This window comes from Chrysochloris asiatica, unplaced genomic scaffold, assembly GCF_000296735.1.
Source record: "Chrysochloris asiatica unplaced genomic scaffold, ChrAsi1.0 scaffold00220, whole genome shotgun sequence".
Taxonomy (NCBI): Eukaryota; Metazoa; Chordata; class Mammalia; order Afrosoricida; family Chrysochloridae; genus Chrysochloris; species Chrysochloris asiatica.
Window position 1 is genome coordinate 3,501,569 of NW_006408738.1, and position 26,470 is coordinate 3,528,038.

Consider the following 26,470-nt stretch of genomic DNA (forward strand, 5'->3'; position numbering starts at 1 on the left):
GGTATTCTGTGTTGTTGTTGGCGGAGCTCTCTGCTATACATCCACCCGATCCGCCATCTTGTTTGTTCTCCGATTTCTGTTTGATTTTTACAAGTGACTGCTGTATGGTAATGAAGGTTTAGTGACCGTCAGAGAGTTAGATCTGTAGTTTCTACCTATTGTTTATAGCTGCTTTCGTGATTCAGTAGCACAGAGAGTTCAGTTACAAAAGAGGTCATATGGCCTGCCAGCGTCAAATATTTCTATCTGGCATTATAAGAAAAAACTTGACCAAGCTGTGTTTTAAAGCACTGAAAGCGTAGGGCTTTGTTTACGTCACCTGCGTGTGTGTTGGCCATCCAGGATCCCATCAGGCATCTCTTCCTTTGGCCTAGAGAGTTCCCTTTAACACACCTAATAATACTGGCGGTAAACTTTGTCCGTTTTTGTTAGTCTACAAAAAGATACTTCTGCTGACTGTAGACTGTTAGGTTGACAAGTTGTCTTTGAGGTTGTTTAATTGTCTTCTAGCATATGAAGTTTTCTGGTGAGTAGTCCGTAGAGTTCTTGAAATTGGTTTGTGATATGGATCAGTGTGTTTTTCCTTATTTGTCTCCAGCTGGTGGTTTGTCGAACCTCTTGGTTGGGTGGGTTTTTATAAGTTTATTCAGGTTTGGCACATTTAGGGTCATTATTTGTTTCACTTTTTTTGAATCCCGTGGTTCAGTGGTAGAATTCTTAGAGCCACCGGTCACTGTCTTTGGAGGCTTTGTGTTGCTCTGAGGCGGAACAGGAACGGACTGCTAGTGTGCTCCTGAAAACCCAGCGGTCAAAGCCCTGTGGGTCCCTGCAGTCCTGTCCTGATGCACATGGGAACTTAGGTGCAGGTGAGAGCTGGTGGCCCCAGGAGTGTGATGATGGGAAAGGTGGAGAGGCAGGAAGTACAAAGAGAACTGATTGATGTCTTGGAAGTAGTTTGGATCCGAGAAGTTGTGGAGGGCTGGTTAACACACAGTTCAAGGTTTCTGGTTTGCAAATGCCAAGTCAAAAATGATTGCTGCTGGGGTACTAGTTCATACACTTCTCTCAGTGATACACTTGCTGATCCAATCAAAGCAGTGATTGAGCCCCAAGGGCATTTGCTAGACAGTTCAATTCAAGGCAGAAAAGTCCATTCAGAAGGTTACAAAGACTGTTTGGTGGATTCTGAAAGGATAGTCCTGATAGACTTCCCAAAGGACACAGGACAATCCACGGGGCTTACTCTGAAAACCTTCCACGCAAATTGCAAACTGCCTTGGTAAGAAAAGGGCTGAGGGAAGGTGCACCGAGCCGTGTTTTTCCATGACAACATGGAAACAGGTTTTTCCATGACAACATCCTCTGCAAGGGTGATGACGACTGTCCTGGAGGAATTTTGTTGGGAAACCTTAACCCACCCACCCTGCAGCCCTGTTCTCCTGCCCCTTCAGACTCCTTTTTTCCACAGACTCACAGAATCTTAAAAATCCCTCAAGCTTGCCAAAACTACTGTTTGGCATGATATAAATCAAGCAGCACAGAATTGCGTGGGGAAGATTAAAGAGGTCTGCCGTCAGCTCTGTGTAGACCTAGGTGGAGGATGTGTGGAGAAACCGTAACTTCTCGTTTTGGTATTTTGTTTAACGACAGTTTCTATGATTTTATAGCATTATTTACTGACTTACCCTTGCATATTCCACAAGAGATGGATTGCGCTTACCCATAACCAGCTCTCCTCCTGCTAATCTCATGCCCTAACTCTTTTACCCCCATGCCCACTTGGTGGGATCCTCACTGCTTCCTGTTACAGCAAACCTTCCTTGCTGGCCCGTGCACACAGCCCATGTTGAGTCCTATACCTTTTTCACATTTCATTTTCAGGTTTTATATTTTACATTCTCATTAAAGAACCCTGTGTTAATAATGGTTTAAGTATTTGGCTGCTAACCACTAGGTCAGCAGTTAGAACCCACCAGCAGCTCGGTGGGGACGGAGACCTGGCAGATGGTTCCTGCAAAGCAGCCCTGCTCGGCCCAAGAGCCTCGCTGCGAGTGGGACCACGCTGGGCCAGCCTGTCGTGTGCAGCGCTAGCCCCTGGTTCCATACCATGTAGCCTTTGAGCTTAGGGGCTTCTGTTATGCCTATAAAAACTGCTAGAGCTCTTAGCAAAGGCTTCTTAATCTGTTCTTTAGAAAATGCTTTTAGAGTTGCGTAAAAAAAACTACCAGGAAATAACTGAAAATAGATTTGTCATAAAAATCATTTATATATCTGTTCTTATCATACACCTCTTCATATTTACCAAATAATACCATAAATGTGTAAGGCAGTCATTCCTTGTAAGCCTTTTAGCAGCACATTGTACAGTTCTGAGTAAACTTTCTATAAAGGACCACGTAGAAAATACTCTAGGTGTCGCAGACCATAAGGGTCTCTGTTGGATATTCTAGTTCACATAAGACCTGGCTAGCTGAACCTCTGCTCTGAACAGTGAATCCTCCTATTCTTATTTAATATGTGTTTCTTCTTTACCTCTGTTAGTACAAAAGTGTATTTGCTCTTAGGAGGTTTCATTTCTTAAAACTCTTTCACCGACAGTGCAATCCTAAAGAAATTACACCTGAATTACTGGCACAGAAGCAGGCTCCCACGTATGTGCCTTTGACCTGGCGCTGTGACAAAGGCAGTGTCTCTTCTGAGGCATTTTAAAGTAGAATCCTTATCTTTTAACAATATAGTTCTGCCTTCTGTTAGAGATATATTACAAAATATTTATATATGAATGTCCTTTACTTTCAAATGCTCCAGTGAGGGTTCAGGAACCATTTGAAGGATTAGAGTAAATATTTTAGGCTTGCAGCAGCCCATAATGTGTCCGTTATAAGTCGTCAGCTCCGCCACTGTATCACTAAAGCTGCCATAGATAGCGTGTGAGTGACTAGATGTGGCTGTGTCCCAGAAGTAAGACCAGGGTGGGTTGTGGGCCATGTTCTGGCAGCTCTTGGTTGAAGTGAAGTCACAGTTGGATGTGTTGGGTGATGGGTAACGTCAGTGTAACTGCTAGTGTCGTTACTGTCAGATGTTTACCTGGGCCATGGTGAAAAGCTAAAAGGAAAGCCTCACTATGTGTCCGTGTAAGCCTACTGAGAGAAGACTCGCATTAGTATATTGACACTTGTTTATAACCATTGTGTTGTCTCTTTCTGTTGGAATTGTCCCTCACGTCAGCTTCTCTGCAGTCCTCAGTGCAGCGATATGAAGAAAACAACACCAAGATCAAGCAGTTGCTCGTGAAAACTAAAAAGGAACTGACGGATTCAAAGCAGGCAGTATGTTCATTTCTCAGTTTTCAATTTCAAACCTTTTCTTGGTATATTTTTGAATAGCTCGTTGGTAAATTTGTTTGTTGATTTTTATTCTTAACCAAGACTCTTCTTCTATAGGAAACCAGTCACTTAGTACTTCAAGAATCTCTGAAGAGTGAGTTAGAGGCAAGCCAACAAGAAGTTGAAGTATATAAAGTAAGGCTCTTTTAACATTTTAGACATTGGTTTAGAGAACTTTTCCTAAATATTCTATCAGATAAGATGCCTCAACATTTTTAGGAATTAGAAGCAGTAAATCAGGTGTGGCATCTAACTGTGTAGCTGGTTATTTTCATGTAATTGAAAGTGTATGATACAGTAAGGATATAGCAAAATAAACACGACTCCAAGCCTGCATCCGAACTCGGAATGATATTCTAGTCACAGAAACTGGTTCAGGAAATAGCCTTTCAAAGCACATTAATAAAATGTCTTGTAATGTTTATTTAAACACGGAACTGTAACGTGTAGTCTGGGATCATTTTGCTGATTGATCTTGGTTTATGGAAAAGTAAATGACTGATTTTACTGAGCAAATGTCCGCCTGCTCTTCCTGTCTCAGCTCTTTGAGTAATAGCAGGTAGAAGCAGCCCCCTGTTTACGGTGATTCTGCACAGACTTCGGTCTGCAGCCTCAGGTGTGTGTTTCAGGAAAAGCTGTCACACCGGTGCAGTGCTGACTGCCTCGAGTTTAACTTCGAGATCTTTGCCCTAGATTCAGCTGGCGGAAGTCACATCGGAGAAGCACAAACTTCATGAGCACTTGAAGAGCTCCGCGGAGCAGCACCAGCGCGCACTGACTGCTTACCAGCAGAAAGTCACCACCCTGCAAGAGGAGTGCCAGACCGCCAAGGTATGTATGTGGTCACACCCGTTACCGGCAAGGACTAGGGTCTTACATAAGAATCCTCGGACTCCTGGGCTGGGACTATAGGATCAGCACTGGACTGCGAACCACAGGGTTGGCAGTTCAAACCCACCAACCTGCTGCTCGGAAACCCTATACAGAATCGCTGTCAATTGGAACGGGCTCATTTACACTTAACAATGACAACAAAGAGCACTTACTTAAATGAATACCTCCTTCAGATCAAATGCTTCTAGGCCCAACCCCAACCCCATCGCCAACCCTAACTCCACGTTGGTAACTTTTGTTGGTTCTTTTTGCTGCAAGAGAAAACATGAGCACATGCTGTTTTCCATTTCGAGTTTGTTTTGAAATTTGTGTCAGAAATTTACTCTGCTTGCTTTAAGAAAATTGTGCTTTTCTAGATAATTGTATGCAATCATTACAAATTTACATTCTAATAAAATCACTGTGGGAGGCCTACTTTCTTCAGTATATAAACAATGAGACAGAGTTGTTTTTCTTGAAAGTTCAGCTCTTATCTAATTGGCCTTGGCAGTAAAGTGAAGACCATGACCACGCAGGACTGAGCAGTGTCTCTGTCTGGTGTATATCAAGTCACTATGAGTCGGAGCTGTCTGGATAGCCGTGGCCTGACCTAACTATTTTAAATTCTAAAGTTCAAGCAGTTTTACTTCTTTAAAAATGATTTTGTTGTTGAGAACACACAATTCAGCAGTTTCAACATGTACAATTCAGTGTCCTCCCTTGTCATCTAACTCACTGCCCTCTCAGCGTCTTAGCTAATCCTTTCAAGTTACACTGTTCAGTCTGATCACATGTGGTGTTGCTGTTGTTGTTAGGGACCACTGAGTTGGTACCGAAGCATAGCAACTGCCGTGTGCACCACAACACATAGCAACTGCCATGTGCATCAGAACACAACACATCCTTCCCGGCCCGCAGCACCCTCACAGTTGTGGCGAGGCGGGAGCCCGCAGTGACAGCCACTGGGGCAGCCCATCTCCTTGATGGTCTTCCTCTTTTTCACTGACCCTCGACTCTGTTCAGAGGATCGTGCCCTTTTCCAGGGGCTGGTCTCTGCTGATAACAAAATAGGTGAGACAAAGTCTCACCATCCTGGCTTCCACGGGGCAGGGCTATACCTCTTCCAAGATTAACTTTGCTGACCATCTGGCAGTCCAGGATGCTTTTGGTACTTTTCACCAACACCGTCATTCAGACGCATCGCTGCTTCTCTAGTGTTCTTCAGTCCTTGTCCTGCTTTTGCTGCCTAGTTGGTGACTGAGGAGTCCTCACGATGGCATCTTCCCTCTTTAACCCTTAAAGAACCCTTTTGCAGCAGAGTTGCCCCATGTAATAAAGTGTTTAAATTTTTGACTGCTGCTTCTGTGAGCATTGATTACATATCCAAGTAAAATGAAATACTTAACGACTTCAGTCTCGATCCCCTCTAGGTAGATCTTAAAGAGCATAATGCGCAAGACAGATATTCTTTACTTTTACTCGATGGTGGATGGTGCTGAACAACAGCGGGTTGGTCTTAAGACTTCAGTGGGTATTAAAGTTCAAGATTATCTCTGGGCAGTGGATACAGGGTTCATCCAGCCTCCACGGCCTCAGAAACTCTGGGTTATGGAGACAGCTAGCTACATACACACAAGGGGACTGCAGAAAGTAGTGGGGAAATTCCACTGTCTGGTCATTTGATCTTTCCAAGAACTTGTTTAAGTCTATTCGGATTTTATGTGCTTCTCCTCTTCATAGTTTTCTGCTCCCCATTAACAGAAACCAGTTGGTTTCCCTTTGACGGTGGCTGGCAACCTCTAAAGACCTCAGACACGCCACAACGAACTAGAAGGGAGAACAGAACACTAAATACAGTATTAGCTTAATTAACTAATGAAACATGAAACTATGGCCTTGAAGACCTCCAAACCAAGGGGTCAAGTCCCATGAAGTGCTTGGTTGTATTTGCAAATTTTTTTTCTTGGTCTTGTGTTGTAAATCTGCCATAAAACTTTTACAGCTTCAACTTCTTACAGGTGTGTACACCTCCTTGGCAGTAATTACATTGATCAGGTGTGCCACTCTACCCTGCTGCTGGTGGTGGTTGTGGTGTGCCGTGGAGTCAGTTCCAACCCATAGCGACCCTGTACAGGGTTTCCAAGGCTGTGAATCTTTACGGGAGCAGAGAGCCTCATCTTTCTCCTGCAGAACAGCTGGTAGTTTCAAACTTCTGACCTTGCAGTTTGCAGCCTGATTCGTAACCACTACGCTACCAGAGTTCCTTAGCAGAGCTCCTTACTCCACCCTTAATATACCCAATTTTCCCATCCACCTCAATTGAAACTTACTTCAGAAGTAATAACTACTTTTTCCCCCTCCTCACTGTCCTGGTGTGGCATTAAGGGTTAATGCGCCAGACTGCAAAGTCATTTGAACTGCAAGGTTGGCAGTTCAAGCTCACCAACTGCTCCTCGGAAGCCCTGTACAGGGTCGCTATGGGTCGGAGCCGACTCGATGGCACTTAACAACAACAACTGCTCCTGGTGGCCACTAATCACCTTTGGTGTCTATACATTTCCCTGTTCTTTACCTGGTTATAAAGTGCGGTCCCACAGTATTTGTCCGTGTTGTGATTTGCTGTATTTCACTCAGCATACGGTCTTGCCGTCTACCTGTGCTGTGGTGTGCACCAAGCCCAGTGTCTGTGTGGCCACAGCTTGTCCAGCCTTCGGTTCGGGGTGCCTGGGTGCTTTGTGCCTTCTGGTTATTACGAACATTACAATCCAAGGAGCTGTGGGAGGCTCTGTTTGTAAGACTTGTGTGTTTACTCCTAGATAGAAGGAGACTTGCTGGGCCATATGGTAGTTCTGTTTTTCATTTGTTACTCAATGTCTTTTAATAAACTTTTCTTGCATTTATAAGATAATTTTTCTTGTATTCATTTTTAAAAGAGTAAAGATCTTTCAAAGATAAACAGTACCATTATAGCATCTATGTGTCATAATTTAGTCACCCAGCATTCTGAAGAAAACTCAGTAGAAACATCTTGTCTGAGAAAATCATATTCAAAGTATTTAATTTTTTAAAAAAGGTTTAAGGTCTGTAGTACTTTTTAGTGAAATTAATCAGTAAATTAAAAGGAAGCTCAGTCTTTTTCATTTTCAAAAGCAGATGCTCATCTCGACTCATTAAGGTCTAAAAGAAAATAGTAGTCACGTTCTAGTACGAAATGGAATAGAAAAACTTTTCTCTTTCTTAATTATTATAGGCGGAACAAGCGGCAATAGCGTCTGATTTTGAAAGCTATAAAGTCCGAGTTCATAATGTTCTAAAACAACAGAAAAGTAAATCGGTGTCTCAGGCTGAAACCGAGGGAGCTAAACAAGAAAGGTAAAATCTAAGTTAAGAAACTGGCAGGAGCTTTGTTTGGTTTTAAATACCCATCCCCCAAGGCAAGTCCTTCACAAAGAGGTTAAAAATCCTGCTTGAACTTCCTGTGACTATGAAACAACTTAGCGGTTTCACTGTGTCTCCAGACTAGTGACAAAGAAACTTCACCACGAAGGGCACCGCTACTCAGAAAGCCGTGTTCCAGTGAACGGTGAAACAAGATTAGAGTCTATAAGCTGTGAACAAAATACTTAAATCTTAATTGAATCTATTAAGGGTCTGGGCATTAAAACAAAAGTTACTTTAAAACATTTTACTTATTTCAAAAGGTTTTAGAACCAAATTTTGATCTAAAATTAAATTTTCTTAAAACAAATTTATGAACTTCACAATTGCTTTTTTAAACCTAACATGTAGATCACGCTTATAAATTACTCAAAAAATATGCGGGGGACAAGTTATATAGGGAAGTCTCTGGTGTTCAGAGCAGTCTTACATCTAACTCAGGTGCTGCCAACAGCACTGCGTCTCCTGCATGTGTGTGCTTACTGCCGCAGCTGTGGGTTTGGAACTATTAAATAATGACAATGGCGGCTTCATTGTGAAGCTGGAGAGGATGACTGACAGACACACTTGATGAAAAATATCAGAACTGGCATCATTTTAAGAGTCATTTTACAGCCATAATGCCTGAGTCTTGGGTTCAAGTTATTTGAATTAGAAATCTTTTAAATTCTGTTGTTGTTGTTGTCAGGTGCCATCGAGTTTTAAATTCTACTACTTATAAATTAAGTGCTACCCCCGCCCCCAAGGAATATAATCATGTCTTGTATTAATTGTAATAATTGTATAGTTGTATTTTTACTGTTTGATTTCCAACTATATCTTTATTCTGAATCCAAAAATAACCTCTTGCTTTTCTTCAAAGATTTTAATCTAATGCAGTGTTCCCATGACAAGCATGTGTTTTTGTGTAGTGTTTTTATTATGTAATCTTACAGATTGCAGGAGCTGGTTTCATATTTTGGTCTATTCTGCATATGAAATTCATTAATTTGGAGACATTTTTATAAAAATCTGAAGTGCCTGAAATCTGACTATTGTTTTTGCATTGTATTGAATACTAATCTCGGAAATGCTGTGACTTTGATATGTCCTTTAGATTGATCTATGAAAACAACAGAAATATGACATGGAAAAATTATAAGTTCACCTCTTTCAAAACAGTTTTTTAATGATATGTATCTATTTTAGGGAACACCTGGAAATGCTGATTGACCAATTAAAAATCAAATTACAAGACACTCAGAGTAATTTACAGATGAGTACGTGTGAACTTCAGGCGCTGCAGGGGGAACATGACACTTTGCTGGAAAGACACAACAAGACGCTGCAGGAAACCGTGTCCAAAGAGGCAGAGCTCCGGGAAAGGTGGGCTGTTAGTGGCGTTCACACTGATCGTACCAGGCAGTGAAGTATGCCTTGATTAAAAGTCAGCATGCATCGTTCCATGGCATAAATACAAATTTGAAAATGTTTCTAAATTCTTGGTTTATTCTAACTTAAAGCTCCCCCTAAACAGACTTGTTTTCTGTTTAGCATTCCCAAGAACAGTGTTTATCTGTTCAGCCAGTATTCTGCAACCCCAATAGCCTTCATGGCCAAGGTGCTCCCAGAACACCACAACTGTCATGCCCAGCTGTCAGATCACAAGCATAGTACTCCCTCTAGAGGAAAGCCTTCAAATTGCTGCTGACTGAAAAAGAGTCCGCAACTTACTTTGCAACTCTGTCTTCAACTTGGCCATATTCTTGTACTTTTTGAATCATTATAACATTCTAAATAGGTCTTAGAGATATTGCCAAAATAACCATGATATTATTGTAGATTGGAAATGTGAACTCCTGTAACAAAGAAATTGGGTGGCAGTGTGTTTTATCTTACATTGAGTGAAAGGAGAGTTGTTAATCAAGTCTGTGTCGTCCAGGATGTTAGGGGAAGGTGTATGTCTCAGTTACGCCTCCAGCACATACTTAATCTTACCCTCATTTTACAAGAGAAAGCACTGGGATTTTCTTGGCTTTGTAATCTGTAAATAACACGCTAACACAACGTCCCCTAAAGCCGTTGGACCCTTCTGTAGCACCTACTTCTGTGCCAGCCACGCGCTCTTCTAAGTGCTGGAAATCGTTTATAGCATTTTCAACTATCGCAAGGGCTATTCCTTACCCTCCTTAATCAGAAATCTTGAGATTTCATTGTATTGCTATCTGTGCCCTGTTACGAAGAAATAAACAGACTTTTCTTTATAGACTTTGTGCTGATGAACCATTTTAATATTCACACCTTCTCTTTGAAAGAATGCTGCCTGAGATTATAGAACAGCTCCCAGGGGTGTGAGAGGAGGCTGCTCAGCTCGTCCTTCGCTAACAAACCCCCTGCCCCCCAGCAGGAACTGGAACACAGCACTGAACTCCCATTGCCTCACTTGGGAGACTAGGTTTCAATAGATACATTTAAAAGTAAAGCTGGTGCCTTCTGGAAACTGAAACCCTTGTCCTCGCACTGAATGTTGTAATATTTGTCTCCTTATGGAATTGTACCTGCTGACGGGGCTTCCTATACCAGATTGCTTAGTAGCTATTGTACAGGTTTGAAGAAAAATGCAGATTTCACAGTGTCGCGTGTACATGAATATTATCTAAATTCATTCATTATTGTGAGCTTGGTAATTGAGATAAGTTTTCTACAACATGGTATTTTTGTTGCATGTCTCCTTTTAGCCATAAAGTCTTTTTAAAGGTGTTAGTTATTCATCTGTGTGATGCACTAGAAAAGATCTTGGAGAGATACACCACACGTCTGTTTACCCCAAGGACAGGGATTTTGCGTCAGGGGGCTGGGGTAGAATTTTTGTCTCTAATTGTTACTATTGTTAAGTACCGTCGAGTTGGTTCCGATTCATAGCGACCCTGTGTAGGGTTTCTGAGGAGCGGCTGGTGGCTTGAACCACTGACCTTGTACTTCAAACCGACCTTGCAGTCTGGTGCATTAACCCGCAGTGCAGTGCCTCACCGTACTGCACCACACTGGGACTGTATTATTGGAAATTTGGGGGAATGTACTTGTTGATCCCTTCTGTAAAAAGCAGGGAGGAAAAAAAAGTATTTTGCCCAAACCAAGCATACCACATGAGGATTACAAGTAAACCATTGCCACAGTATGGGTCCACTGTGCAGTGAGCGTCCGGCTGCCTGGGAAACTGCCAAGAGTAGAGATTCCTGAGGTGTGTCAAGAGATCAAGTGGCTCTGGGCTGGCGCTACAAGTCCATGTTTTTAACATAGTACTTTTGATTCGGATACACAGCAAGATTTGGAAATAACTAGCACTTCACTTTAATTGACTTAAAAGTAGTTTCCTTTCAGGCTTTCTTTATGAAGCAGAAGTGTTTCCTATCATAAAGTTGTATGTGCTACCGAAGTTTAGCGCATTAGCTCCCATGCAATGCAGCTAACTACAAGTATGTTCATTTGGTGCTCTAAGTATAGTTCTGTTTTCCTGTAAACCATGAAAGAAGTCTCTCATTGGAACCTTAGATCACAGTTGTCAAGAAAGACTCTTCGTCTCAACTGTTGTTGTTAGGTGCCGACAAGTTCGTTGTGACTTACGCACACAACTGTCCCGGCCTGCACCGGCCTCACAGTCGGGATGATGCTTGAGCCCATTGTCGCTGCCATTGTGCCCGGCCATCTCTCTGAGGGCCTTCCTGTTTTTCACTGACCTGCCCCTTTCCCAAGCATGATGTATCTATGTCTACAGGGATTGGTCCCTCCTGATGTCTGCCCGAAGTATGAGAGACAAAGCCTAGGCATCCTGGCTTCTAAGGAGCCTTCTGACTGTACTTCTTCCAACACAAATTTGTTCTTGTTGTGGTCCATGGTACTTTAACTATTCTTTTCCAGCATCGTAACTCAAATGCATCAGTTCTTCTATGGTCTTCCTTCATCATTGTCCAAATGCATACGAGGCTTTTGAAAGCACTCTGGCTTGGGTCAGATGCACCTTAGTCCTCAAACTGACGTCTTTGTTCTTGAACACTTTACAGAGGTCTGAACTGTGGTGTACAGAAAATCATTTGCACTAGATGTCAGCCAGCGTCCACTCTTCTACTCGACTAGTCCTAACATAGACACCTAGAGGAGAAGTTAGTTTATACCTTACTGTAGACGGGTAGAGGAGAAGTTAGCTTACATGGGCAGCAGATGCCACGAGACCTTAGAGCTGAGTCTGCATACAACATTGCCATCCTACAGAGTAAGTTTCTCTCATCACCAGGTTGTGTTCAATACAATCCGAAAACATGACCATGAAGTCTGAACATGCGGAGACCGTGAGTCAGCTGACGTCGCAGAATGAGGCCCTTCGCCTGGGTTTCCGTGAGCAGATGCGGCAGGTGCAGGAGGAGCACCGCAAGACGACGGAGACGTTGCAGCAGCAACTCGCCAAGGTGGAGGTGCAGCTCTTCCAGCTCAAGAGTGAGCCCACCACCAGAAGTACGTATGGACGCACGGAAGGACAGGACGTTTCAATGAGGTCTCCATACATTCATACTAAGTGGTAACCATTTAAGTCCTAGGCTGTGTTACAATTTGTGTGTAGTTCTTACCCTCTAGGTCAAAGAGGTTTGTTGTTATTGTTAAGTGTTGTCAACCCCATTCCGATTCCTAGTGATCCCGCATAGGGTTTCCGAGGAGCCAGCTGGTTCAAACCTTTGAACCGCCAACCTTGCAGTTCAAACTAACCTTATAGTCCAGTGCTTATCCTACAGCATCATATCAGGACTCAAAAAAAGTGTTTACTTCTAACTTAAACTTGCATCTGTCAGTCTGAAGATGTGTGGCCTAGTCCTATCTTCTAATCCGAAACTTCATCAAGAGCACAGGTGATTCGGGTGCAGCCAGCCAGCACTGAACTTGTGGAACTTCTTGGCTAATGCAGCTGCTTCCCTTTCAAAGCCACAAGTAGTTGAGGTTTTACTTCATTGACCTCTCATTCTGCTCCTGGGGAGACTGATGATGAGTGTCAGCCAGGCTGAGACTCTGTTTTAAAAGTAAGTTGATATTTTCTTCCACAGTGAAATTGTCATGGGTGTTCATAGCTAAGGGCACTTGTCAGGGTCGGAAACTGGCTTCATGATAGTTTATCATATGGCCAGGGTCTCAACAAAGAAAGTAAGCAACCAGGCAAACACAAATTACACCTGAGATTGCAATCGAGGAATTAGCAGTGGAATGTGGAATAATCAGGTGGAAAATAACAGCTGTTGAGGAAAAGGCTTTGGCAAGGGCAGCCAGGGAGCTACATTTAAAAGAACTAGAGGGGTCACTTCCTGATATAGAAAATAAATGGAATTGAAGTGAAAAGATCTGGGTTTGAATTCTGGTTCATGACATAACTATGAGACTGGGAAAAGACATTTAATTTCTCTGAAGTCCAGGTTTCTTGAGTTTAATGAAGTGATTTCTTTGAAACTGTTTTATGAGTCGGGTACAAGTATTCATGATTAGCCAGTAGGAGAGCATTTCCCAGGAGATACGAACAAGTTACCTGTCCTAGACACCGGGCTCTTCCTCTTTGAACTCTGTACCTGAGCGGTGAGGAGGCTTAGGGACCCAGCAAAGAGAATGCCTGCTTGTGCTTCTGGTAAACACATCTCAACAAGTGTGACGTCAAGAAAATATGTATCCGAAATACCAGTCCTCAAAGATACCTAGATTCTGGTTTGGAAATTCCTACCAATAGTTAGCAACAATGTAATAGACCGTAGAAGAATTGATGCCTTTGAGTTACGGTGTTGGAGGAGAATACTGAAAGTGCCATGGACTGCCAAAAGAAACAATAGATTTGTGTTGGAAGAAGTGCAGCCAGAGTGCTCCTTGGAGGCCAGGATGGCCAAACGTCGTCTCTCATACTTCGGACATATTGTCAGTAGGGACCAGTCACTGGAGAAGGATATCAAGTTAGCTAAAGTGGAGGGTCAGAGAAAAAGGAAGACCCCCAACGAGATGGAATGGTCAAGTGGCAGCATCAGTGGGCTCAAGCATGGCAACAGTTGTGAGGTTGGCCCTGGACTGGGCAGTGTTTCGTTCTACTGTGTGTGAGATCTTTATGAGTCAGTACCAATTCGATGGCACGTAACAACAACAACCCTAAATTAGGAGTCCTGGTGTGGCACTGTGGGGTAATGCGCTGGACTGCAAGGTCGGTGGATCAAGCTCAACAGCCACTCTTCGGAAACCCTATACAGGGGTACTGTGGGTTGGAGGAGCCGACTCAGCAACACTTTAACAACATCAACCCTAAATTAATAAAATGAATAATACAGTATTGTAAGCTTTGTGTTACTTACCACTTTATCTTATGTTGCTGTTATTGTGCTGTGGAATATGTTCCAACTCATGGCGACTCTGCCCACAGACATATCTGGGCTGTGGGTAGTCTTTGCAAATGCTTCCTTGCAGAGCGGCTGGTGGGCCTGAACCGCCCGCCTGCCCACCCTTCTCCTTTGCTCCACGGGGGTTCTTTTGTATATAAATGTAATCTTTCTGCTAAAATGACCTAAGTAATGAAAAGTTCAGTCACTTAATTTTTAGGCTTATTTTAGAAATGCTTTGTTTACACATTAGGAACTTACTTTCCAGTTATTGAATTTCCGTACATTATCATTTTAACTTTATTGTATATTTCTGATAGGTTTAGTCCATCAGTTTTGAACAATCTTACATGTGTCCTTTGATAAATTCATAGGCCCAGCCTCTTCACACCAATCTTTGAAGAACCTTCGAGAAAGAAGAAACACAGAGCTCCCCCTTGTGGACATGCACGCCGTCACCAGAGAAGAGGGGGAAGGGATGGAGACGGCAGACACTGAGTCTGGGTCCTCTGCCAGCACCCACACCCCGTCTTTAGAGCAGCTGCTTACTTCCCCTGAAGCTAAACTTGGTATGTTACTGTTTTCCAATATGCTTTAACTAGAGATGAAAAAATAACTTTTAGGAAAGAATGTGCTAGCTCTGCCCTCGGCTAGAGTAAGAACCAGATGGCTGAAAAGTCTCTGCTGCCGTTGGTGCCCCGGGCTCCAGGAATTTATCAGAAATTCTACAGTGGTGCTAAAAAGTAGGGTCAAGTTCTCTCTCCCCCTTCTGTGAGTATCAAAGTTGATCATTAGGATCGTTAGTCCACTTGGCATCTTTCGGAGGGTTCAGGGTTATCTGTACTAAGGACAGGGTGTCCACAGTGATTATTGTCAGGTGCTGTGTGTCGGTGCCGACCCAGCGACCCAGGGACAACAGAACACAACAAAGCCTACCTGTGCTTGTGAAACCCTCACAGTTGTTGTCGTTGGAGCTCATTGTTGGAGCCACGGTGCCAGCTCATCTCATTGACGCTCTTCCACTCTTTCACTGACCCTCTACTTCTCCTAGCATGATGTCCTTCTCCAGGAACTAGTCCCTCCTGACCACATGTCCAAAGCACGTGAGAGGAAGTCTCCCCGTCCTCATTTCTAAAGAACTTTCCGACTGTTCTGGACGTCTGTGGTGTCTTTAAGACTCTTCACCAACACTGTAACTCGATTGATGCCTCCGTTCTGCTTCAGTCTTCTCATTTACTGTCAGGCTTTCACAGACACCTGAGGAGACTGAACGTACCGTGGCTTTGGCAGGTGCACCTCAGCCCTCAAAGTGGCACCTTTGCTTTTGAACAGTTTGCAGAGGTCTTTTATAGCCGGTTTTCCCAATTCAATACATCATTTCGTTTTCTCACTGCTGCCTCCGTGGATGTGTCCATTAATCCAGCAGTGAGGTTGGCTTTCTTTAAGTGGAGGTGTAATTCATACCGAAGGCTGTAGTTTTTCACCATCAGCATGATTGTTACGTCATCTGCATATAGTAGGCTGTGAATGAGTCTACCTCCAGTCGTGATACCACGTTTTTCTTCTTAAAGTCCGACTTCTCAGAGAATTTGCTCAGCATGCAGGTTAATGGATGCAACCCTGAGACACACCTTCCCTGATTCTAAACCACATCATATCCCCTGATTCTGTTTGAACAGTCTCGGTCTCTGTATAAGTTCCACATGAGCACAGCTCAGTGTTCCGGAAATACAATTCTTCACAGTGTGACCATCATTTGATACGGTCCACCCAGTCTAGTGCCTTTGCATAGCCAGTGAAGCCCAGGTAGCCATCTTTCTGGCATCCTCTGCTTCCAGCTGGCATCCATTTGATGTTGGCACTGGTATCTCTCATCCCACATCCACCTCTGAGGGCAGTTTACATTTCTGGCAGTTCCTTGTCAATACACTGCTACAGTCATTTTGTAATTATCTTCAGAAAACATTATTTATGTAAGATAGGAATGATATTGTTTGGTAATTTCTGCATTCTGTTGGATCACCTTTCTTGGGAATGCATAAAAATATAGATTCCTTCCATTTGGTTGAGCAGGTAGATGTCTTCCAAATACCTGGATGTAAACTGTGAGCGCTTCCAGTGTTGTATCTGCTTGTTGAAACATCTCAACTTGGCATTCTGTTAATTCCTGGAGCCTTGTGTTCACCAGTGCCCTCAGTGCAGGTTGATCTTCTTTCTTTAACACCATCAGTTTCGTATTAGAAGCTCGTTCAACTGGTTAACCGTTGGCCATTTCTTTTTGGTACAGTGACTGTTTGATCTTTTCTTTTTCTTTCTTTCTTTAGCCCTCAAACATAATTTAGAAAATTGCAGAGAAGGAAAACCTGTCATATTTATCCATATTTTAAAGATCTGTCCGTTATTCTGTCTTCCTCCCTGATGTTCCAAGATACTCCTTTTATGGTTTCTTTTCGGTTTCTCTAAATTCCTTTCACCATTCTGCTGGCAACAAATTCTTAGTTCCCTTCATCTGAGAATGTCTTTATTTCTCCTTTCACTGAAGGATATTTTCACTCGATATCGGATTCTGGGCCGGAGTTGTTTTCTCTGTTGGATCTTTTGATGGTCTCTGCATTACTCACTCACTATTTGCCCATAGAGTCCTTCAATAGAGCAACTCAAGGCTTGAGTATTTTCTTCAGTTCTTACAGCCTGAGAAATGCTAAGCATCTTTTCACTTTGGGTTTTCTAACTCAGGGTCTTTGCACATTTCATTTTCATCCTTTGTCTGTTTGACATGCCCTTGGAAATCCTCTGTCCAGCTATTTCACGTCCATCGTATCTACCATTCGCTTTAGTTCCTGTACATTCGAGAGCAAGTTTCCGCATCGCTTGTGGCATCCAGCTTGGTCCATCCTTCCTTCCTTCCTTCCTGTCTCCCTCCCTCCCTCCCTTTCTTCATGTAGGATGTGCGTGGTGTCATCTCACAAGTTCTCTGGTCTATGGTAATTAGTGTCCAAGGCTTCAGATCTGTTCTTGAGATGGTCTGTAAGTTCTGGTCGGATATCCTCAGGGTCATGCTTGGGCTCTCATGAACTTATTTTAATTTTCTTCAACTTCAGCTTGAACCTGTATCCAAGCACTTGACAGTCTGTCCCACATCCTGGTCTGGTTCTCATGGATGGCATTCAACCTGTATCTAAGCACTTGATGGTCTGTTCCTCATCCTGGTCCTGTTCTGATGGACGGTATTGAACTTCTACATCACCTCTCACCACAGACAGAGTGGATGAGATTTCTGTGTGTTCTGCCCCCAGTACCGTTACCTGTGACTGTGGTGATAGTTCTGTACCATTGAGTTGGTTTTGACTCATAGCAGCCCTGTGTAGGGTATCCGAGAGCAGCAGGTGGGTTTGAACTGCCGACCTTGCAGTTACCATTCCAGTACTTATTCTACACCACCACACCGGAGCTCTTTAACTGTGGTGCTGCTGGTGGTTAAGTGCTGTTGAGTCAGCGATTCTGTGTAGGATTTTTAAGGAGCAGCAGGTGGGTTTGAACTGCCTACCTTACAGTTAACAGTCCAGTGCTAATCCTACAGGGCCACACCAGAACCGTTAACTGTGGTATGAGGTTAGAATTGCAAGTCAGAGTCATTTTAAGTGAAGTTGATACAGTGATGGTTGTTGTTGTTGTTGTTGTTGTTAAGCGCTGTCAAGTTGGTTCCGATTCATAGTGAGCCCTAAATAGGGTTTCTGGGGAGCTGCTGGTGTGTTTGAACTGCCGACCTTGTGTTTCACACACCAGTGTTGATCCTACAGCGCCAGGAATGTGATGTAGCAGAAGAAGCTGGAAGCATTCTGGTTCTAGAATCAGAGTAAGCTTTTTGATAATTGTCCACGTTGTTTATCTGCTCGATTCTCTGCCTCTTCTGTACAATTTGAAGAATAACACCTACCCTGCCTCACAGAATTGCAGCTCAGGGCACCTAATATTAGACAGGCTGATGTATACTCAGTTAGAGGTGCTTTGGAAAAGACTGTCTTGTTCAGTGTGATGCTCCTCATGGAGCCTAGTTACAGGTGTGCTGGACAGGTGAGTATCAAAGGCACTGTAGCTGTATTGCACTGCACAAATGGAATGCCTGTATGGAGACCAGTTTCTTCATCTGTAGCCTCGATCTTTGAAATGTAATTGTTTGTAAAAAATATACCGCAGAGCCTCCTTTATGGCATGATGAATTTACCAAAGAAGAATTGGTTCAGAAACTCAATTCCACCACGAAAAGTGCTGATCACTTAAATGGCCTGCTTCGGGAAACAGAAGCTACCAATGCAATCCTGATGGAGCAAATTAAGGTAAGTTCAGAAAGTGAACCACCCAGGAAATACTCTTGAGTTGATTTTATTTTCTTGACCATCCACCCCGGCCCCAATTTTAAATTCACCTTCTAGAAGCATCTGTAGCATCTTGCTCTTTTTGTGGTATTAGAGTCTTTTTGGTAGAGAAATGTTGATTGCTTTTGTATCTAATTTGTAAATACTGTTTGAATCTCAGCATTTGCTCAGACGCCGTAAGTCTGAGAGATGAGATGGTCACTAGTGTTTTCCACAAACACTTAAATGAAACTTCTGAGTGGGTGGTTGTTGTGGTCAGGTATTAACTACATAGCAAGCCTGTGTCCAGTCCTGGGCCTGTTCACAGCCGTTGTGTTGGACCTCATTGTTGCTGCCACTGGGGCCGTCCGTACTGTTGGGGGTCTGCCTCTTTCTTGTTGAGCCTCTGCTTTACCAAGCATGACGTCTTTTCCCAAGAACTGGTCCTTCTAGATAACGTGTCTGAAGTACAAACAATGGAGTCTCACCATTCTCGCTCCTAAGGAGCATTCAGGCTAAACTTCATCGGAGGCAGCCTGCTTTGCTCTGACAGTCCGTGGTACTTTTCAGTATTCTTGACCAGCCCCATATTTCAGATGCATCGAATCTTCTCTAGTCTTCGATATTCGCTGTCCAGCGTCCACAGTCGTACGAAGCTGTGGGAAATAGCGTGGCTTGGGTCAGGCTCACCTCATAATCACATCTTTGTTCTTTCACATTTTAAAGAGGTGTCTGTACAGTCGTTTTGCTCAATGCAATATGTCATTTGATTTCTTGACTCCTACTTCATGAGTAGATCTTCATTGTAGATCCAAGTAAAATGAGATCCTTAACAACTTAAACCTTTCTCTGGTTAGCCTGTTGTTTACTGGGCCACTTGTGTGGACTTGTGGTTGTTTACATTGAATTGTGAGCCGTACTAAAGGCTCTATTCTTTGATCTTCAGAAGCAAATGCTTCCAGTCTTTTTCCCTGTCAATACGCAAGGTTGTTAATGAACCTTCCTCTGATCTTGATGCCATGTTCTTTTTCTCGGATTATTTGCTTCTTAGATTAGTTGCTCAGTCAGCAGATTGAATGGGGGTACTGGTGTGGCAGTGTAGGATAAGCACTGACCTGCTAACTACAAGGTTGGCAGTTCAAGCCCACCTGCCACTCCTCAGAAACCCTGTATTAGAGTTGCTATGAGTCAGAACTAATTTGACAGCACTTAACAACAACAGATGAAATAAGTGTGGTGAAAGGGTACAACCCTGGCACACACCTTTCCAGAGTTTCAACCATTCAGTGTCTCCTTGTTCTGTTCCAACAGCTGTCTCTGGGTCAGTGACTTGTCCCACTGAGCTCGGTTAGGTATTCTGAAGTCCCGTTCTTCACAGTGCTATTTATAGTGTTAGGGTTCACAGTGCTATTTATAGTTGAATGTCCGCATAGTTAATAAAAAACAAGGTTTGGGTCCCTAAAATGCCCTGGTGGCACAGTGGTTACATGTTTGCCTGCTAACCAAAAGGTCGGCAGTTCAAACCCACAAGCTACTCTTCAGGACAAAGATGTTTCCGTCTGCTTCCATGAACTCTTACAGCCAGGAATATCCGGTCCATAGGTCACTGTGAGTCAGATTGTTGTTAAGTGCCGTCGAGTCAGTTCTGACTCAGAACGACCCTGTTCAGGGTTTCTAACAAGCATCTGGTTGGTTTGAACCGCTGACCTTGTGATTCCAACTGGCCTTGCAGTCTAGTGCTTTATCTTGCAGCACCACACCAAGACTGGGTCCTCAGATCCTAAAGGTAAAGCCTGGAACACTTGTCTTCATGCCATTCAGCCGGTGTTTATGGTATAAACTGCTTGACACAGGGTTGTTGTTGTTAAGTACTGTTGAGTTGGTTCCAAGTCACAACAACCCTGTGTAGGGTTTCCAAGGGCAACTGATGCATTTGAACCACCAGCCTTGCAGTTTAAATCGACCTTTCAGTAGAGTGCTTACCCTACAGCTCCACCCAGGCAAAGTAACAGAGGACTTTTTCCTATTTAAAGTAGATAGCAGAAGCAGCTAGGACCAAAGTTAACTGAGGGAGGTTGTTGTTGTTGTTGTTGTTGTTGTTATGCACCGTGGAGTCGGTTCCGACTCATAGCGACCCTGGGTTTCCGAAGCTATAAATCTTTACAGGAGCAGAAAGCCTCATCTGTCTTCCGCAGAACAGCTGGTAGTTTCAAACTGCCAACCTTGATGTTAGCAGCCTGATTCATAACCACTACACTACAGGTATTTTTAGCTTCTGGTTCTTGGATGAGTCACCCCTCACAGTACAGTCACACTATTTTTGAGCAACTTTACACATGTTCTACTCCGTCATCACCGCCGTCACTTTACACACGTCCTCCTCCGTCATCACCGCGGTCACTTTACACACGTCCTCCTCCATCATCACCGCGGTCACTTTACACATGTCCTCCTCCGTCATCACCGCGGTCACTGAGTAAGGGAAATCCTGAAGCTGCTGAGTGGGGAGCGCAGTTCACACGTCGCACCAGAGAGCCGCCCTCCTGCTCTGCCACCTCAGCGCTGTCCTTGCCCATGTCGTTACACTGAATGATTTGTTTTTAATGCTACCCTGATAGACGCTTTAGTATTCTCACAAAATAACATTTTCACACATTGTCCATAAAAACATCGTATCTAACAAATCACTAGCTGGGTTTCAGTGATGGGGAAATGCTTTGTCTCCCCACATTCTGTTCCCTCTGCTCATTTCTTAGACCTTAGTGCTATTTGTTAAAATGACTGTAGGTTTAGGTCCGAGCTGGCCCACTTTCCTGGACTAACCCCGTGGGATGAAGTGTACCAGCACATCATATGAGCACTCCGTGGAAATAACATGAAGTCTGCCACAAAGATGTTCTGGTGGGATTTTATACCAGGGAGCTTCATAAAGTTTGTGGCAAATGTCTATCCTTTTCAATGTTGTTTTTCCACAAACTGTTTGAAGCCCCACCTGTTGTTCTTCATTCTTAAATTCATTGTCCTGGACTTTGGACTTTGTTGATGTTAATGTGTTCTTCATCATATAAACATGAGTTTACTGTGCATTTGTTGGCTTACTGGTGTTCTGAGAACCAGGCAGGGAAGCGAGTTAGTGGAGGACACAGATCTTCACTCAGCCACCTGCTTTCACCCTGGCTCACATGCCTCATGGCTTGTCTTCCCCAGAGTCCTCCTCCCTGTAGAGATGGGATGGGCATCATGGTACCATCCCACAGCGCTGATTGTTCTGTGTGCGGGCTCTGCTATGCCCTCCTGTTTTCAGCCCACCTTCTGTGATAGTGTGGCTTCGAGACAAGAGCAGCTGTGATTCTGAGAGAGGCGGACTGAGTCAGCCTTCACTGCTTCCCCAGCTGGCCAGCTGCTAGCAATTTCCAGATCTCTCTCTTCCACTCTTCTTCCCTCTGTTCTGACAACTTTGTGGGGCTCTAGTCTGTCGTATTGACCAGACGTTTCTAACACCTGTTTTCAACTCGTTTTTCCCAACACCAGCTTCTCAAAAGTGAAATAAGAAGGTTGGAGAGGAATCAAGAACGAGAGAAGTCTGTCGCTAACCTGGAATACTTGAAGAACGTCTTACTGCAATTCATCTTTCTCAAACCAGGAAGTGAGCGGGAGAGGCTGCTTCCGGTTATAGACACAATGTTGCAGCTCAGCCCGGAAGAAAAGGGAAAACTGGCCGTGATTGCCCAAGGTGCGTGAAAGGAGTTTCACAGTTTTTATTTGATTGTTTACACTGCCCGTTGGCTTGTGGTTAAGACTTTGTCTCAGTCATTTCTAATCTTTTCCACACTTTGCTGTTGTTGTTGTTGTTAAGTTCCGCCAAGTGAGTTCCGACTTGTAGCGACAATGAGCAGCTGGTGGGTTTGAACTGCTGACCTTGTGGCTCACAGTCCAGTGCTGACCCTATAGCACCACACCAGGATGGGAAGCAAGCTGTTTTCTGAGGTCGTGGTTGTGTGCTCTCTAAGACACACCATCACTAGACAGAAAACAGCTTGGTTAGGCCACTGTTGCTGATGTTATAACTGAATAATGTGTTCAGCTTTCAGTTCATTGTATCTCTTATTTTTCATAAGTTTTTAACTTCTACATGAAATTTTCACAAACACACAGCAGTATCAGAAAAAAGTATAATGAATCCCCAAGTGCCCAATCAGCCAGATTCGACAATTAGCACCATGTGAATCTTCTCAGTTTTTCCCCACCAAAACGCTAAAGCTTTTCCTTTCTGCAGAATATTTTAAAGCGAATCTCAGATGTCGTGTCATTGTATTCTAAAAAAGTCAGTATGAATCTCTTAGAAATGGGAATTTATCAAAAACCATTTCTGCTGTAATAGAATTAATATTTCCTTAGTATCTAATACCTTGCCCATTTTTAACTTCTACTTTCATCTTAATAATGCCTTTTTCAGTTGTCAAATTGTAGTGTGCATAAAATTTATATATTAAATTTTATTTAGGTTAAAGAATATTTGAGAGATAAAACAGTTCCCAATTTTTTCTTATATTAAATCTCTCTTTTTTTTTCAATGTTTTATTGTGAATTATGTGATAGTTTACATAGGAGAATATTAGCTTTACATTTATCCAATTGTATATCATTTCATTGCCGTGGTTATAATCCCCTCCATTCATCATCAACCAACCAAAGGGTATACCCTGCAAGCCTGCACCGCAGTTGTCAGCACACAGCCCCTCTCCATCTCTGGCATCACTGTTTCTCTGGGTAGGGTCCCCACTTTCCGCTCTTCTCCCTTTATGGTCCCAGGGACCTCCGCTCCTAGGCTGCAAAGTCAACCACTCCCCTCCTTTTGCTACCAAACATTTACCTTTACATTTCCAACCTTCACAGTCAGTCCTGATAACAATTATTGACTATTGAACCACAAGAGTCTTATCCCCATCTCCTTTCACCAGCCCCCCCTAGACAGGTTGGATATTAGTCAGTGGAGAGTCTACCTTCCTCCACGCCCTCTGGATCTAGATTTCCTCTTGAAAGCTTGTAAGCCAGTCACTTTTTGACTTTGTAGCCTCCCCATTTTGTGTAGCCAATGTCTAAGTTGCCCATCCCTGTCTACTCTGTGTATGGAGTGGGGGTGGGAATGATCCTTGCTGTAAGGATTTGTTCCCTCTTTTGAGCTACTGCATCCATAGGTGTAGGTCAAGTTCATCAAATTGTATCAGATTACTCTTTTTTTCTTTTTTCTAATTCTAGTTGAGCTCTGATCATCCAGTCATTGAAGCCAGGTCAAGTGGGTATTATCAGCACCTGTGGGTGTGTGTTCTTGTGCATATGCCCTCTCTTCTTACCAGCTGGATGCTTCACTCTCCACCCTAGTCCTCCTCTGTGCCTATGTCACTGACTCTGGGTCCAGGAGTCCCCAGGTCTTACCACACTGCTGGCCAACCAGTACAGCTCATTTATTTTTGAAGAAATCAGTTGTGTTTGTGCTGTAAAAACCATGTTTGCATTTGCCTCCTTTTTTCGGGGGGGGGTGCCTCTCTCTCACTGTAAACCCTCCCTAACCTTAACCCTAACCCTAACCCTAACCCTAAGCTGACAATGTCGCAGGTGGTAATCAGCACTGAGCACCATCAGGAGCACCTGGGGTCTTTATTCCAACACTGCTGGTCCCCACCCCAGGTTCTCAGTCCCTTGTTTTAGGGTCAACACCCAAAATGGCTTTTTAACTACTTTCCAGGCAATGCTGTTGGCCCTGGAGACTGTCATTTGAGAACTCCTAAGCCAAGAAATTACAAGATTCAGGTTTGATTTCTTGTTTAAAAAACAATTCTTTACACTCAGTGCTTTAAAAAAACCCAAAACCTGCACCTGTGGTTTCTTTCTTTCTCTTTTCTTGTGGTCCATCTTTTTGATGATGGGCGATATACTTGACAGTGACAGTGAGCTCGGTTCTGCTGGCCGTTGGGTACATTATCTTCACCGTGTCGCCAGGTTTGTCATCAGATGCCAAAAAAACCCTGCGTTTTTAATAATGCAGTTATTCTAAATCATTTTATTTGTTGTAGACCTAGAATACATGTATTTCATTATTGTAAAAACTTGAGAACGTGTATAATTGAGACATAGATTCCAGTAGACTAACAATGTGATCTCAGAATCGACTTCATGTCTAATGGCCTCTGTTAAAAGACCTGCTTGTAGAGGGAAGTCCAAGGGTCACTGACTAAAAGATTTCAAACAAACTAGCCTAGAGATGCAATAACAGAGGTTTTTTTTTCTGAGAATTCCACAAAAGCCATCCCTAGGGGTTCTTTGATTTTAAGAGTTCGTGTCTCACAGTTCCCAAGGCCAAGAGATTGAGATCGGGTATTTATTCGTCATGTAGGCTCCTTGTGAAATTCTGAAGAATAGTCTATTCCATGCCTCTCTCAGGTAGCTCAGATATTCGTAGACTTTCAGCTCCAACACCACATGGAATTCTTCCTCTGTCTCTGTTGCTCTGCTTGTGTGTGTGTGTGTGTGTGTGTGAACTGACTGAAGGTTTACAGACAAGATCATCAGTTTTACCTTCAACGAATCATATACTTTGTTTTATCTCAATGAGTGCAATCCCCCTCGCTGCAACAACAGGTATCCCACCTCCTCCCTGTGGCTATGTTGTGGAACACGTGTGTGTGTGCTTGTTTAGTGCCATCGAGTCGGTTCCGACCCATGGTGACCCTGTATAGGGTTTCTGAGGTTCCAACCAAGCTTGCGGTTCGGTTCAGTGCATTCGGCTTCACCAGGAGTCCATTCAGTCTGCAGACTGAGCACATCGCCCAAGAAGCAAAGAATCCAAGAAGATGACCGTGGCATCAAGATCGGAGGGAGGCCCGTGAACACCGTGCGTATGCAGCCGATAGCACCTTGCTCACTGGACTAGCCGCACTCAGCCTGTGTGTCTGTTGTTCCAGGTTTGGCTGTATATCACTGTTTACCTCTATCCTATTTAGCCTGTGTCTTGAGCTGCCTTCCTCATTCTTCCAACAACCTCCCTCCCTCCCTCTTCTTGTATGTTGTCCTCCATGTCACTAAGTTAACACGTGTCTACCCGCTAGCCAGTGAATCACTTTCCATCCCACCCCAGCAGCCATCATTGAATGCTCTGTTAGTATGAAAATCTTGTCTTGAGTTTTTACAATAAGGCCTCTATAGTATCTCTATAGTATTTGCCCTTTTGTGGTTGATGTATTTTGCTCAGCATAATTTCTTGCAGGTTCGTCCCTGTTAAGAGGTGTTTTGTAGATTCATCATCATTCTTCAGTGTTGCATAGGATTCCAGTGTTTGGATGGACTGAAGTTTGTTTGTCCATTCTTCCATTGATGGGCATTTGTTGTTGTTGTTGTTGTTAAGGGCTAATTTTTTAATTGGGTTGTCTTGTCTTGTATAAATGTTTTAGTTTTGTGTAGATTTTAGAGCTTACTCCCTGATGTTGTTGTTGTTAAGTGCCATCAAGTCAATTCCGACCCACAGCGACCCTGTATAGGGTTTCCAAGGAACAGCTAGTGAACTTGGACTGCTAACCTTGCAGTTCAAACAGCTTTGCAATCTGGCGCATTAACCCACAGCGTCATGTCATTGCAAAAAAATGTTTTCCCAGTCTGTGGACTCTCTTTTTACACTTTTGGTGAAATTTTTTGATGCACGTGTTTATTTATAGGAGATCCCAGTTATTTATTTTGTCATCTGCTCTTTGTGTGATTTTAGTAATGTTTGATAGGATATTTATGCCATATTTTACAGCCCCTAAGTTTTTCCCTATTTTTCCATTGATGGATCTGTATGTTGCTAGGTTTTACACTCAGATCTTTAATCGACGTTGAGTTTGTTTTTGTTTAGGTATGAGATATGCGTCTTGTTTCATTTTTCAGCAAATCGACTTCCAGTTTTGCCAGCACCATCTGTTGAAAGATCTGTCTCTTCCCCGTTTCATGTGTTTTGGCCCTTTGTTGAAGATGAGCTGACTGTATGTGGATGAACTTATTTCTGGGTTCGGATTTC

General features: G+C 43.3%; 1 protein-coding gene across 1 annotated transcript in view; it reads left to right on the top strand.

Annotated features, from left to right (window-relative positions):
- The window catches only part of GCC2 (GRIP and coiled-coil domain containing 2), a 75,378-nt gene that overhangs the window by 38,406 nt on the left and 10,502 nt on the right, over positions 1–26,470 (top strand). Inside the window, exons 13-21 of the mRNA XM_006873033.1 lie at positions 3,229–3,329; positions 3,444–3,521; positions 4,080–4,217; positions 7,510–7,631; positions 8,886–9,062; positions 11,968–12,185; positions 14,440–14,634; positions 18,263–18,402; positions 21,952–22,153. Coding sequence (XP_006873095.1) covers positions 3,229–3,329; positions 3,444–3,521; positions 4,080–4,217; positions 7,510–7,631; positions 8,886–9,062; positions 11,968–12,185; positions 14,440–14,634; positions 18,263–18,402; positions 21,952–22,153 — 1,371 coding nt within the window. The remainder of the gene's footprint in view (positions 1–3,228; positions 3,330–3,443; positions 3,522–4,079; positions 4,218–7,509; positions 7,632–8,885; positions 9,063–11,967; positions 12,186–14,439; positions 14,635–18,262; positions 18,403–21,951; positions 22,154–26,470) is intronic.